Source organism: Lagenorhynchus albirostris, chromosome 6 (genome assembly GCF_949774975.1).
Source record: "Lagenorhynchus albirostris chromosome 6, mLagAlb1.1, whole genome shotgun sequence".
Classification (NCBI taxonomy): Eukaryota; Metazoa; Chordata; class Mammalia; order Artiodactyla; family Delphinidae; genus Lagenorhynchus; species Lagenorhynchus albirostris.
Window position 1 is genome coordinate 43,022,585 of NC_083100.1, and position 15,409 is coordinate 43,037,993.

The 15,409-nt window shown below is 41.0% G+C and overlaps 1 protein-coding gene across 8 annotated transcripts in view; it reads right to left on the bottom strand.

The window, feature by feature from the left end:
- MYO1B (myosin IB) overlaps nucleotides 1-15,409 on the bottom strand; it is a 184,036-nt gene that overhangs the window by 87,734 nt on the left and 80,893 nt on the right. For 7 of the 8 annotated variants that reach the window (XR_009541113.1, XR_009541114.1, XM_060152411.1 and 4 more), the window contains one exon: nucleotides 8,645-8,739. The exons of the other annotated variant lie outside the window; for it this stretch is intronic. Coding sequence is in view for 5 of the 7 variants with exons in the window: in XM_060152411.1 (XP_060008394.1) it covers nucleotides 8,645-8,739 (95 nt within the window). In the remaining 2 variants the exon portion in view is untranslated. The remainder of the gene's footprint in view (nucleotides 1-8,644; nucleotides 8,740-15,409) is intronic. 8 annotated transcript variants of the gene reach the window in all.

Below are 15,409 nucleotides of genomic sequence, written 5' to 3' on the forward strand. Positions count from 1 at the left end.
GTTTGTCTGTGGAAGCTAAACAGAAATCGGGGCCTGAATTTTCTATGTCTTCTTTTATTTTTCTGGTATTGGTCAGCAGCAGACTGCAAGAGAAGGGAACCTGGTGCTTCCCAGTGGAAGGTTTGAGACGTACTGCTCCAGGGTGTCTGTGGTACCCTCTCCAGCCTCTTGCTGAAGCAGCACCTGTAAATAGAGCTTCCTACCAGAGGAGGAGGTGATGACCCTGTGAAGCAGCTGTCCATTCTTCAGCTTATGACAGAGGGCAAAGGGGTCCTAGAAGGGACTAAATCCAGGGAAAACGATAGGATTTCAAGTGGTGAATGGGACACTGAAACAAAGAGGACAAGTTATTGGCTAGAAAAATAGAAGAGAAAAGAGAAGAGAAAAATATAGAAAAGAAGAATGAACTCCATGTGCCACTAGATTTCCACCAGAGGAATAAGGTGTTTTTGTTTTTCTCAGAAAAGAATGAATGCCCTCCCTGTGAAACAGTAACAGCAACCTCCACTCAGTTTCTTAATAAAGAAGGTACACGAGCCTACCAGGAGATGGGATTTTGCTCCAGGAGGAAGCAGTATGGTTTACAACTCTCTGAGAAGGAGGAGGTCATATACTAACATGGCTCATGAGTGGATGTGCTGTCTTCTTGGAACACATGTTCCAGAGGAGATGAAGAACTGGCCAATACCAATCAAACCAGTGACCACAACCCACTTCTGATGACTCACTCAGGAACAAACTGAAACAATCAGATATTCAAAGAAATCTTTAGACATGATGAAGAATGAGTAAAAATCTAAAAAAGTGAATAGGCTTAGGAATATTTTCATCTCTTCCTCCCTTATGCTTTAAAAAAGGAAACAACATGTGAAATGAATAGGCTTGTAGATACAGTCAAAGGGATTGAGGTAGGGGTAGGTGGCATGAGATACGTCACTAATACAAATGACTTCTGTCAGGAACACAGTTTTTAACTTGCCTTGCCACCATTTTCACTGGTTAAGCTGGAAGCAAACAAGAAGCTGTATTGCTTCTAAGAATTAAATTCTGTTTCACAAGAAAAGAACTGGTTAGTGACACGGAAGGAGCAAAAACTTTCCCCCAAGATACCAATGTCCTCTTAAAGTTCTTACTGGAAAGAAAGAGTTCTAAACAACCAAAGATATCACAAATTTCTGAGTAAACAGTGGTAAGAGCCTATATCCAGAGTTCAAATGAATGATCTAAAAAGGGGTGGGAAACTCTATATAATGACACTGGCTACATACAATAAACAGCAAGCCTTTTAGTGAAAAGTAACATGAGCTGCCATTAGAAGGGGGGAAGCGTGAGGGGAAGGTGAAGAACAAGGTCGAGGCTAGATCAAGCAGAATCTTGTGTGACAGGCACACGGGGTTTGGCTTATATTTGGTGCAATGGAAACTATTAAATATTTTTATGTAAAAAAAAGCTTGATGCAAACAAACATGGAAAAACAATATACCAAAACTGATGAGGTGCAGCAAGAATGTTCCAAGAGGAAATTTTATAGCTATAAATGCATACATCAAGAATAAAAGAAAGATCTTAAAAAACCCCTAACATTATACCTCAAAAAACTAGAAAAACAAGAACTAAGCCCAATCTCAGCAGAAGATACAGCTTTTTTGAGGAAATAATGAAGATTAGAGCAGAAATAAATGCAACAGAGAATCAGGAAAGCAGTAGAAAAGATTAACAAAATTAAAAGTTGGTTCTTTGAAAAAATAAACCAAATTGGCAAACTAACCAAGAAAAAAAGAAAAGGGGCTCAAATAAATAAAATTATAAGTGAAAAAGGAGACATTCAACAGATACCACAGAAATAAAGGAACATAAGCGACTACTATGAACAATTATATGCTAACAAATTAGACAACCTAGAAGAAATGGATAAGTTCCTAGAATCATGAAGAAATAGAAAATCTGAACAGACCGATTACTACTAAGAAGATTGAGTCAGTAATCAAAAACCTCCCCAAAAGAAAAGCCCAAGACCAGAACTATCTCAAACTCTTGCAATACAAAGAAGAGGGAACACTTCCAAACCCAGCATTACCCTTATACCAAAGCCAGATAAGGATACTACAAGAAAAGAAAACTATAGGTCAATATCCTTAATGAATATAAGGGCCAAAATTCACAAAATACTGGCAAACTGAATTCAACAGCACATTAAAAGGACCATATACCATGATCAAGTGGAATTCATCCGTGGGATGCAAGGATGGTCCAACACATGCAAATCAATAAATGTGATACCTCACATTTAACACATACATCACATTTTAATAGAATAAAATCATATGATCATCTCAATAAGTCCAGAAAAAGCATGTGACAAAATTCAACATCCTCTCATGATAAAAACTCTCAACAAATTAGATAAAGAAGGAGTATACATCAACATAATAAAGGCCATACAGGACAAGCAGGCAACTAACATCATACTCAATGGTGAAAGGTTGAAAGCTTTTCCTCTAAGATCAGGAACAAGACAACCCTCCCCACTCCTATTCAACATAGTACTGAAAGTCCCAGGCAGAGCAATTAGGCAAGAAAAAGAAATAAAAGGCATCAGAAACAGAAAGGAAGAAGTAAAATCGTCTCTGTTTACAGATGACAGGATCTTATGTACAGAAGATCCAAAAGACTCCACCAAAAAGACTGTAAGAAGTAATAAACTAACTTAGTAAAGTTGTAGGATACAAAATCAACATACAGAAATCAGTAGCATTTCTTTATACTAACAATAAATAATTTTAAAAAGCAATAAAGAAAACTATCCCATTTCCAATAGCAACAAAAACAATAAAATACTTAGGAATAAATTTAACCAAGAGGTGAAAGATCTGTATACTGAAAATGATAAGACATTGGTGAAAGAAATTTAAGTGACACAAGCAAATGGAAAGCTATTTCACATTCATGAACAGAAAGAATTAATATTGTTAAAACATCCCATACTATCCAAAGCTATCTATAGATTCAATACAATCCCTGTCAAAATTCCAATGGCACTTTTCACAGAAATAGAACAAACAAGCCTAAAATTCATATGGAAGCACAAAAGACCCCAAATAGCCAAAGCAGTATTGAGAAAGAAGAACAAAGCTAGAGGCATCATACTCCCTGATTTCAAATTATACTACAAAGCTACAGTAATCAAAATAGTATGATACTGGCATAAAAACAGACACATAGATGAAACAGAATGAAGAGACCAGAAATAAACCCATGCATAAGCAGTCAACTAATATTTGACAAAGGAGCCAATAATATTCAATGGAAAAAAGGCAGTCTTTTTAATAAATGGTGTTGGGAAAACTGGATATACACATGTAAGAGAATGGAACTGACAAAAATTAACTACCACCCACAAAAATTAACTCAAAATGGATTAAAGACTTAAATGTAAGACCTGAAACCGTGAAACTTCTAAAAGAAAACATAGGGGAAAACTTTTAGACACTGGTCTTGGCAATGATTTTTTGGATATGACACCCAAAGCACAAACAACAAAAGCAAAAATAAACAAGTTGGATTACATCAGACTAAAAAGCTTCTGCCAGCAAAAGAAATGATTAATAAATGGAAAGGCAACCTACTGAATGGGAGAAAATATCTGCAAATAATATGACCAATAAGGGGTTAATATCCAAAATACATAAATAGCTCATACAGCTCAACCAAAAAAACCCCAAACAATCCGATTAAAAAATAGGCAGAAGACCTGAATAGACATTTTTCCAAAGAAGACATACAGATGGTCAACAGGCACATGAAAAGATGCTCAACATCATTAATTATCAGAGAAACGCAAATCAAAACCACAATGAGATACCACCTCACACTTGTCAGAATGGCTAATATCAAAAAAACACAAGAAGTAAGCGTTGGAGAGGATGTGGAAAAAGGGAATTCTTATGCACTCTTGGTGGGAATGTAAATTGGTGCAGCCACTATGGAAAACAGTATGTAAGTTCCTCAAAAAATTAAAAATAGAACTACCATATATGATCCAGCAATACCACTCCTGGGTATATATTCAAAGGAAAAAAAAATACTATGTTGAAGCGATATCTGCACTCCCATGTTCATTGCAGCATTATTTACAATAGTCAAGAAATGGAAACAAGTGTCGGTCGGTCTACGGACGAATGAATAGAGAAAAATGTGGTGTGTGTGTGTATGTATATATATACATATATATATACATACACACACACAACTGACTATTGTTCAGCCAAAAAAAAAAAGGAGGAAATCCTGCCATTTGTGACAACACGGATGAACCGTGAAGGCATTATACTAACTGAAATAAGTCAGAGAAAGACAAATACTGTATGATCTCACTTATATATGGCATCTAAAAAAAAAAAAGACAAATTCATAGAAACAAAGAGAAGAGTAGATTGCTGGTTTGAGAAGGAGACGGGGGAAATGGAGATGGGTGAAAGGTGATCAGAAGGTACAAACTTCCAGTTATAAGATGAAGTTCTAGGGATCTAATGTACATCATGGCGACTATAGTTAACACTGTATTGTATACTTAAAAGTTGCTCAGAGGAATTCCCTGACGGTCCAGTGGTTAGGACTTTGCGCTTTCACTGCAGGGAGCATGGGTTCGATCCCTGGTGGGGGAACTAAGATCTTGCATGCCGTGTGGTGAGGCTAAATAAAAAAGTTGCTAAGACAGTAGATCTTAAAAGTTCTCATCACACACACACACAAAAAGGTAACTCGAAACAAAATTTTTTTATCAGGCCAAGGGTTTGATCCAGTTTTCAGTTTTACAGATCATTCTGGTGTCTGTGAAAAAAAAAACTGTAGGCAAGCATAGGGGGAAAAGAAGAGACCTGTTAGACATTGCTACAAACAGTCCTCAAAGGAAGTAATGGTCGGTGGCTTAGTCTAACTAGAGTCGCCATATGGATACAAAGAAAAGGAAGAAAGAACTTGGCATGAGATATATTTTAGAGGTAGGGTTGACAGGATTAGAAAATGGGATTCATGTGGAAGATACAGGAAAGGAAAATATCAAGGATGACTGTTACATCTCTAGCTTGAGAAACTAGGCTGATGGGTGGTCCCATTTATTGAGACCAGGAAGTTTGGGTAGGAGGGTAAAATCAAAAGTTCGATTTAGGGCGTGCTTAGTTTGAGATGCCTCTGAGAACCCACATAGACTGTCAAGCAGGTACTGGATGTGTAAGCTGGAAGACAAAGTAAGAGGTACTGAGTGGAGTGTACAGTTTAGGAGGCAAAGACATAATCTGAGACTAGTTGTGACCACCCTAAAGAGAATATAGAAAGATAAAGAAAGATGATCCAGAACTAATCAACACAATTTTTTTTTTCTTTTTGGCTGTGCCACGAGGCTTATGGGATTTTTAGTTCCCCGACCAAGGATCGAACCCGGGCCCTCGGCAGTGAGAGCTCAGAGTCGTGACCACTGGACTGCCAGGGAATTCCGCCAAATTAACTTTTAATGAATTAACTATATTTCAATTTTCAGTTGTCAGGATCAGTCTTTGTCCTGGTCTGATTCAGTATTTCTGTCAATTTCTTAAATTAAGACACAGAAGGAGGCTCGGGTTGGAGGATGGCATTTATTCAATCATTCAAATATGTAGTGATTGCCTAATGGGTCCCAGGCATTAAGTCAGGCTATAGGGACACAAAGATGAAGAAAACATAATCCCTGCCTTAAAGAGACACTGGAGGCTAGTTTAAAAAAAAAAAAAAATTACCAACAAGGGCAATGGGTTTAATGGCACTCAAAAAGAATCATGTTCAAAGTATGAAGATACAGCTTAGCATAGTGGATAAAGATGGTGCCATGAATTAAATGTTTGTGTCCCCCTGAAATTCATATGCTGAAACCTTAACCTCCAAGATGGGGCCTTCAGGAGGTAACTAGGTTTAGATGAGGACATGAGGGTAGGACCTCGGTGACGGGATTAACGTCCTTATAAGAGGAAGAAGACCAGAGCCTGCTCAGGCTCACTTTTAAACTCTCCTCCCATGTGAGGACACAGAGAGAAGGTCCTCACCAGGCACCTTGACTGGACTTCCCAGCTTCCAGAACTATGAGAAATAAATGTCTGTTGTTTAAATCACTCAGTCTCTGGTATTTTGTTACAGCAGCCTGAGCTGAGACAAGTGGGGTCTCTAGAGCTATATATCTACCTGCGTTTAAGATGCCAGCTCTGCCACTTACGCACTGTGAGGTAGGGTTGACAGCATTAGAAAATGGGATTCTAATTCTAAGTTTAAGCAAGTTGTCTAACCTTTCTGTGGCTCAATTTCTCCATCATAAAAATGGGGATAAGAATACTTATCTCATACGTGCAATATGCTAACCACAACGCCCGACACGTGGTAAGTGCTCATGTAAGTTAGCTACTATTATTATTTCCCAATGGCACGGCAGTGGTTCTATGGGAGGGAACAGAATCATAAACAAAAGATTCTACATGTAGGCTTAAAATAATTTTGTTGAACAATACCCAACTGAGAAAATCTGACCAAACAGAAGTTAATATACAAGAAACCTATAACACCTTGCTCGATGAAAAGAGCAATATGAGTCAATACACGTACCACATGAATAGAAGTCTCGTATCCACGTTAAGAGGGCAATAGTTTCACAATAACCAGGAGCAAATTTGAAGTATTCTGTTTACTTCTTGGGATGCAATTTTATAAAGCATATTGACAAACTGGGCAGACGCTAGAATAATATGACCATGACAGTGAGGGATTTGGGAACGAGATTCAATCCTCCTGTTACATGTTCGTATACACACCCTTACAAGTGTACACCTCACTTCACTACACTTAATGTTCTGTATATAAATTGTATGTAGACCTGTATACATTTAGATGTATGTACATATATAGCGCAGAGCTATTGTTTATCTCCTGTACTACACTATAAACTTGACAAGGACAGGAATGGTGTCTGGCTCACCAATGTATCACTGGTACCTACTGCAGTACCTTTCACCTAGTAGGTACTCAGGAATTTTCCTAGATGAATGAATAAATGAATGTGTATCACATGAGAAATTTTTAAAGAAAAGGGATTTTTAGCCCTAGGAAGCTTTGATGGATGACTTCAAAGAATTAAGTGATTGTCCTGTAGGAGAGAAAGTAGACTAATTTGGTAAGGTCCCAGACTGCAGAGTTAAGACGAATACATAGAGGCAGAATTCACCTCTAGGTAAGGAAGAACTTTTGTTCCCAAACCTGTGTGACAAAGTCCATGGGCCACCTTACAAAGCAGTGAGCCCTGCATCACTATAAAAGGAGTTCGGCTGTCCCTGGGGAGGACCCTACACTAAATGGTCTCTAACTAAGATCCCTTCCAATTATATGAGTCTGTGCTCTCTGTTACCTTAGATTCTTACATGCCACTCTTTTCCCCTCCATTTCTGCCCATCCAGAGCCTAGAACCTGCACAACCTTGCAAAGAAACAGTGCACTATGTCTCCAAAGGCTCCGGGAAGGGAGCTGGACACATCTTATCTAGCCATTCTTTCTCCAGCTACATTGAGGGGTAGGGAAGAGGTACTCCTTAAGAAAGTGGAGGAAGAAATCGGTATAGAAAGAAAAGCCATTTCAGCGCAGATAGGGAGAGTTTAAAGACACAAATCTAACTAAGGGCTAATGAACAAAATGGATTCAGTCAGTTGACTGAAATATCCACGGGGGATTTTCTTCTCTTGAGCATCAGGAAATCAAAGTTATTAATCTGATACTTAAGTAGCCAAGTAAAGTTGAAGCATTTAAATCCCACTTTGGCAAACTAGCAGAAATGACCAATGATCAGAGTCTTATCTATAAAACAAGAACATCTTACAGATGAACCAGTTATGAAAATACTATCCTCCTCTTTCCTGGACTCATCAGTTCCATCAAAGAAACCTACTGACAACAGCAGTTCTAACCTGTCCAAGTTTGGGCTCAGAGATCACAGCTCTTTTGAACGTTTTCCAGGTAGCTGGGCACCATGTGTAAAATCGCTTTCTCACTCAAGACAATCACACAGATTGCTTTTATTAAAAGCACAAGAAAAAAAAAGCACACTCCCTCCCCATGTGAGGGGTTGTTTTATGGGGAGGTTGCCAGCCTGTCTAAAAATGTGTACAAAAATCTCAATTCTTCAGGCTTCAGAGGAAGACTTTTCTACAGTGAAATCCAGCATTTTCCTGGCGCCCTCCCTCACTTTTTAGCAGAGAGATAGTCTGTGGTTGTGGGATCTCCAAACCCAAACAGTCTGGCATTTCTTAGGGAAGTGGTGAGACCTCGCACTAGACCTTGGTGTCTTGGAGGGAAGGTAAAAGACCTTGAAGTACGCAGGAACTGCAACAGAAAGGTCTAGAATCCAGAAAGACACTCCCACATTGGTTGGAACCCTTTTGATAGGTGCCTGCTCCTTCACGGGAGAGATGAGGCAAGTCCTTCCCGGAGAACATTCCAGGATCCTAATCACTAGCCTTCCCAGCATGAGTCCTGTGAGCATCATGCTAATAAGGCTCCATCCACCCGCTCTGCCATCGTCATTCTGTGCAGCGTTTACCCTTCTACAGGAGAAAGTAAGGTTGTCCAGTGGCCTTACCTGTTTTTCCTGCTCCGCTTTCCCCAGTAATCAGAATACACTGGTCTTTATCTTGATCTCTTAGGGATCTGTATGCTTCATCTGACAGGGCAAAGCTGCAGGGGATAATGGGAAAAAAGTCCTTAAAATTCAGCTCATTATTATGTGTTTATCAGATATAACTAACTACAGGCTCTTTAAAGGGTCACTGATACGCTTTAGATAGAAAACTGAGATATCACATTTTATTTCTTTCAAATTCTTAAAGTAAATAAATAAAGCTATCCATTGTTTGTGGCCCGTGTTACCTTCTCCTATGCATTCTCTCTTAACTGAAACGGTACTGATGTATAGTACTCTAAAGATAGAGAGTACATGTCCACATGTCCACAACTGGATAATGTTGCTATTTCCAGGACAATACACTGGAGTTTCGAAACAATGAGAAAAATTTTTTTCAATCATTAGAAAAATGTTATCAAATACCAAATAGCTGATATTACCATCACTAAGCTAAACACAGAACTACTGCCTTCACAAACAAGATGGTTGAAACTGTAAGGTCCACCAGAGGCAGGTGGTACTATAGGTTTGCCATGGTTCTTGTCCGGTCCTGTGCGCTCTATGATGACAAAGGGCCCCCTATCAAGAAAGTCCTCATGTTGACCTTCCCCTCCTCAAAATTTACTAACAAGGTAAATTTTGCTCCCTCTAACTAACTGAAAAATAATTGGGACAATATGATACTGTACTTAAAATAGGAAAGCTCCTCTTCTAATTCATTTATTAACAAGTACTTATTGAGTCTACCTTATGTGAAGGACACGCTAGGAATGCACGGGAGAGAGATACAAAATAGAAAATAGGTTAAGTGCAAGGAAAAAGATATGTGCAAAACATTGCAGAACCACACCTCAAGGGGGTAGGGGTGTGGAGTAGGAGTATCTTAAGAGGTAGAAACACAGCCCTAAAGAATTCATTAGCGGGCTTCCCTGGTGGCGCAGTGGTTGAGAGTCCCCCTGCCGATGCAGGGGACACAGGTTCGTGCCCCGGTCTGGGAAGATCCCACATGCCGCGGAGCGGCTGGGCCCATGAGCCATGGCCGCTGAGCCTGCGCGTCCGGAGCCTGTGCTCCACAACGGGAGAGGCCACAACAGTGAGAGGCCCGTGTACCGCAAAAAGCTGCTGAAAAGCAAAGCCTGAGGAGTGATGCGCTAGAGAGATGGGCAGACTCCAAATCAGGAGAACAGAGATGATCGGGAGCCACCCAGAGGGAATGTAAGCAACAGAGGGACAGGATCACATAGTAATCAGAGAGTAATTAGAGCTAAAAATTTATTTAGCATTTACCCTGTACCAGCATTGTCCCCAGGCCCTTCATATTTAATCTTTTTTTAAAATTTATTATTTTTTTATTTGTTTATTTTTGGCTGCGTTGGGTCTTCGTTGCTGGGCGCGGGCTTTCTCTAGTTGCGGCGAGCGGGGGCCACTCTTCATTGCGGTGCGCGGACTTCTCACTGCGGTGGCTTCTCTTGTTGCAGAGCACGGGCTCTAGGCACACGGGTTTCAGTAGTTGTGGCTCGCGGGCTCTAGAGCACAGGCTTAGTGGTTGTGGCACATAGGCTTAGTTGCTCCGCGGCATGTGGGATCTTCCCGGACCAGGGCTCAAACCCACGTCCCCTGCATTGGCAGGCAGATTCCCAACCACTGTGCCACCAGGGAAGCCCCCATATTTAATCATTTTAAATCTCACAACAAAACTACTACGAATAAATTATTATTAATCCCATTTTCAGATGATGAAATGGTGTCAAAAAGTGAAGACAGAACTTGTCAAGGTCACACTGGCAGTGTGCTCTTGACCACTGGGACACACCACCTCCGTGCTCTGGACAGAGATCGCAGGGCCACAGGACGGCATGTAAGAGAGACCAATCTGGAGGCAAGGAGCCTGGGGAAGGGCTGGGATACAGGAAGAGCGTCAATTCAGCCAACCAGACTTTGGCTTCTCTTCAGGAAGTGTGTGGCACCATTAATAATGACAATGTACTGAGCACCTTCAGTGTGCTAGGAGCTGAATGAAGTGTTCTGTTCATAATCAGATTTCATCCTTACAGTAGCTCTGTGAAGTGAATGCTACTTGCATCCTTAAAGAAAAAGGATCCAATGAGACTGAGAGGTGACATGACATGTCCGAGACCAGGACAGTCATGACCCGAACCCAGAAATCCTGTGTATCACATTCTTCCCCTCTCCGCACATCCTCTTACGATTATCTGTGGCCTTATCCTCTGGCTGGATCAATGTGAGCCCCCAAAGAGAGTCACCACAAGCCTTATTTGTAACCGTCACATCAATGACTCCAACCAAAGCCTTGCACATAAATATAGTCATTTGTCGAATGAACATATAAAGAAAAGGCAAGAAACGGACTTTTTCGAGTAACATGTTGCTTTAGCTTGCTTATGTGAACAATGTACACTGATCTCTTTCCATCCAGCATGTCTTCCTCACCCTCAGATCCCTTCAGCCATCCCCTAAGTAACCAATGCCTTGCTGTGTGCCAAGGTCGACCAGTGCCAAGGTCGCTCAGTGGCCTCATCCTTCTCTAGCGTTCTCTGAATCCCCGAGGAGGAAGCAAGCATGCCCCTCTGCACCACTGCATACTGGGACAACGGACAAAACAGTGAATCCCAGAGGCAGAGGCATCCTAGATGGACAGGGTTCCCTGGGCCCCAGACCCCCAACTTAACACCTAAAGGACCCCGAGCAAGTCCCTCACCCTGGCTGAGTTTTCTGCAGGTACAAAATTAAAAATGTAGCCACGTACTTCCACTTAGAGGATTAAGTATACCTGTATGAAAGCACTTTAAAAGTGATCGAGTCCTGAATAAATGTCCAATGTCCTTCTGTATCATAATTAGTTATGCAGACATCTTCTGATCCCTTACCAGAGTGTAAGCTCCTGGGGGCACAGCCTTGCTGTGTAATTAATCTTTGTGCATCCCACAGAGGTATGAACGTAAGACATCGTCTATACCAAAATACGAATGAATGAATGAGTGGATCCTCTCAAGTACTGACAAAGTCCCTACTGGACTGCACTCCGTAAAGGGTTGGTGAACAGGAAAGCCATGTCTTCCGTGACCTTCATAAGGGGAAGGAGAGCTTTACTTAGATTCCTTATTAGCCTTCCTCCCTCCCACTCCTCCCACCTCCAGACAAGAGCTCAGTGATGCCGCTGTCATTTTCATCATGGGCAAGAAACAGAGGAAAGCATGTTACGGCAAATATACAGATGAACTTTTCCAACCATACACATCTGCCGACCTCTTCATGGGTTAACACAGGCCTTTTCCCATGCTCCTAAGACTGCAAGTTAGCTTTATATATGACACTATTACCAGATCCCAAAGGATGCAAAATGACTTCTAATGTGAATAACCACATATGATTGTGCGTGCACATATATATGTGGACACACACACACGAGGGTTCAGAAGATCACCAAATGACCCTGGCATGGGTTTATTTCAAGTCAAAGAAACACCTAGCTTGAACATTTACTTTCCACTTGTCTATCTAGACAGAATACTTAACTGCTGTTCCCCAAACTGGGCTTGATTCATCTAATGAGGAGTATATTTTAATTTCAGATAAAGGCTAAAAGGGATAGTTATTCTGTCAGGACTCTGGAGAGTCCCTGATTTCAAACTGCCATGAAAATTTACCAATTAAAGTATTTAAGCGCTGGGAAAACTGGCCTGGACTACTGGCACAGGCATCTCAAGCAGAGCATAAATGTCATCATACTCATTTCGTATAAACACGAAAGATCTTGACTTCACTTAAAAATGACAAAGGGGCAGGCGGGTCCTGAAAGACACCAGCTCCCCTCCCAATCTTGTTCTCTTTCTCTCTGGCAACGTTAGCACATGCCCGTCACCACGGCCAACATTTATAACTAAACTGAAACCACATGCCAGTCTTCCCAACCGTTCTATAATTAAGGAACTTAAATAAATCTTTAGAGAAGTTTCTACTTAAAAACAGTTGTGACCCATATGCTTCGCATTATTTTGTGAGCATGTCATCATTGTGATTTACCACACACAAAAATGAACGGTTTGTTGAACTACGATGACGATAACAACGGGCAAACATGGTTTTCATCCCACCACATCAAGAGCGGTGTTTCATCCACGATGTCTGTCCTCTAGTTGAGCTCTAAGAATAGCGACAGCCTGACGTTTGAGTGTAAGTCCCCCCTTCATTTCCAGATCAGCTAAACGGCTGTTCGTTGAGAGCCAAACTTTCCCCAACACCAAGCATGTTTGCTGCTTATCTGTAAATAGCTGTATCTATCGCTTTTAGGTTTTGGAAGCTTGGTTTGAGGCTCATCTGTTATGTTCTGTCAGAGCAGAAGATTGGGTTTCATGTTCAAAATTATCTAGTCGGTGTTTATGTCCCTTTTCCACCTTATTTCTGTTCAGAATGTTAATCTCCACCGTGGCCCTGCTTTCGTGGGCATCAAGGGTAATGGCAGGGCTTCTTTTCCCCAAACTCCAAGCTCTCCACCCTGCCATTTCCTTTCTAGGTTTCTTTCACCTACTGTACGAAGCAGAAAAGATGATGTGACACCCAACACATCACCCACCACCGCCTAAAGCTTATGCTTATGTTCTCCCAAGCAGCCCCCTACTTTTCAGTCCCTCTGGCTATCCTCTAATGAGGCGCTTGAGGAATCACTCTCCAAAACGGTCAAATCCATTTGAGGACTTTTAGTTTGTCATCTCCATTAGCCAAAGTGCTTAACGGAACAAATTTTGTCTCAGGAAACTCCCCTGAACTTAGATAACTGTTTCTACCTTTCTGTTTCAGTCTTTTTCTTTAAGAGCTCTCTCAAAATGGTATTCCCTTTCATTCAATCCTGAATCCTGGAATACTTTCAAATCACACTAGGGAAATTCTGCTTCTGAATTTAACCCTCTTAAAATAGCTCTGTCTCAAAATTCTCATCTACATTGAGATCTACAAATCTCAACTATTTCTCTCCTTTCTAGCTCTGGTTCGGCCCTAAAAACTGTGTGCTTTTAAAATTAAGCAACAAGGGCTTCCCTGGTGGCGCAGTGGTTGAGAGTCCGCCTGCCGATGCAGGGGACACGGGTTTGTGCCGCGGTCCGGGAAGATCCCACATGCCACGGAGCGGCTGGGCCCGTGAGCCATGGCTGCTGAGCCTGCGCATCCGGAGCCTGTGCTCCGCAACGGGAGAGGTCACAACAGTGAGAGGCCCGCATACCGCCAAAAAAAAAAAAAGCAACAAAAAGTAAGTGTTTTTTAAAAAAATTCCTAACCTCTAAGTGTGCCACCAATTCCTAATCTCATACTAAACCCGATTAAGGGCTAAGGCAGTCCACAGCAAGGACATGGAAGAGAAGGAAAAGGAGAAAGGGAATTGTGTGTGGTGTGTTTTGCACAGTAACCTTGAGGTCTGTTTGTTTATTTGCTTGTTTGTTTTTAAAGGAGAGGCACAATGCTGGCCTTCCTTGTAAAATACTATTGCAGGTATCTGTACATCTACAATTGTCTCATATTCTCAATTCAGAAACATTCACTCGCTTGAAAAATATCACCCTGTTAAATTAGTGTTATGCCCTTCCGTGAAACATTCATCTTATCATATCTTAAGGGAAAACTTCAGGGAAAATAAGTTTTTATACTTCTTTGTTACAAGTAACTATAACTTTTTTCATCCTGGAAAGCTTTATTACATTCTTGTCCTATGCCAGGACAGGCATACCTCATTTTAATATGCTTCATTTTATTGCACTTCCCAGATACTGTGTTCTTTACAAATTGAAGGTTTGTGGCAACCCTGCATCAAGCAAGTCTATTGGCACCATTTTTCCAACAGCATTTGCTCACTTTCATGTCTCTTGGTTGGTCACATTTTGGCAATTCTCACAATTATTTCAAACTTTTTCATTATTATTACACTTGTTACAGTGACCTGTGATCCGTGATCTTTGATGTTACTATTATAACTGTCTTGTTGTTTCGTATTTTTTATTTAATGTATGTACACTGTTTTTTTAAAGACATAATGCTGTTGCATTTTATTGACAGACTACCATACAGTGTAAACATAACTTTTACATGCACTGGGATACCAGATAATTTGTGTGACTTGCCTTATTGAGATATTCACTTTATTGAGGTGGTCTGGAACTGAACCCACAATGCCTCTGAGGTGTGCTTGGGCAAGCATGGTAAATTAACATATTTACAACAATACAGTTTTTCCTACACAGCCACAGCACTGGTAAGCATTCCTAACAATCCAAGCCTCAGAGCAAGAGAAGACAGACAACAAAAGTGAGCCTCTCTTCAAGACAGACAGCAATAGGGACTTCCCTGGTGGAGCAGTGGTTAAGAATCCGCCTGCCAATGCAGGGGACACGGTGTTCAAGCCCTGGTCTGGGAAGATCCCACATGCCACAGAGCAACTAAGCCCGTGCACCACAACTACTGAGCCTGCACTCTAGAGCCCATGAGACACAAGTACTGAGCTCGCATGCCTAGAGCCCATGCTCCGCAACAAGAGAAGCCACCGCAATAAGAAACCCACGCACCGCAACAAAGAGTAGTCCCTACTCGCTGCAACTAGAGAAAGCCTGTGCACAGCAACAAAGACCCAATGCAGCCAAAAAAAAAAAAAAAATTTTAATATTAAAAGAAAGATAGATAGCAATGGGCATACGTACACCATAAAGTTAAAAAGAAAGA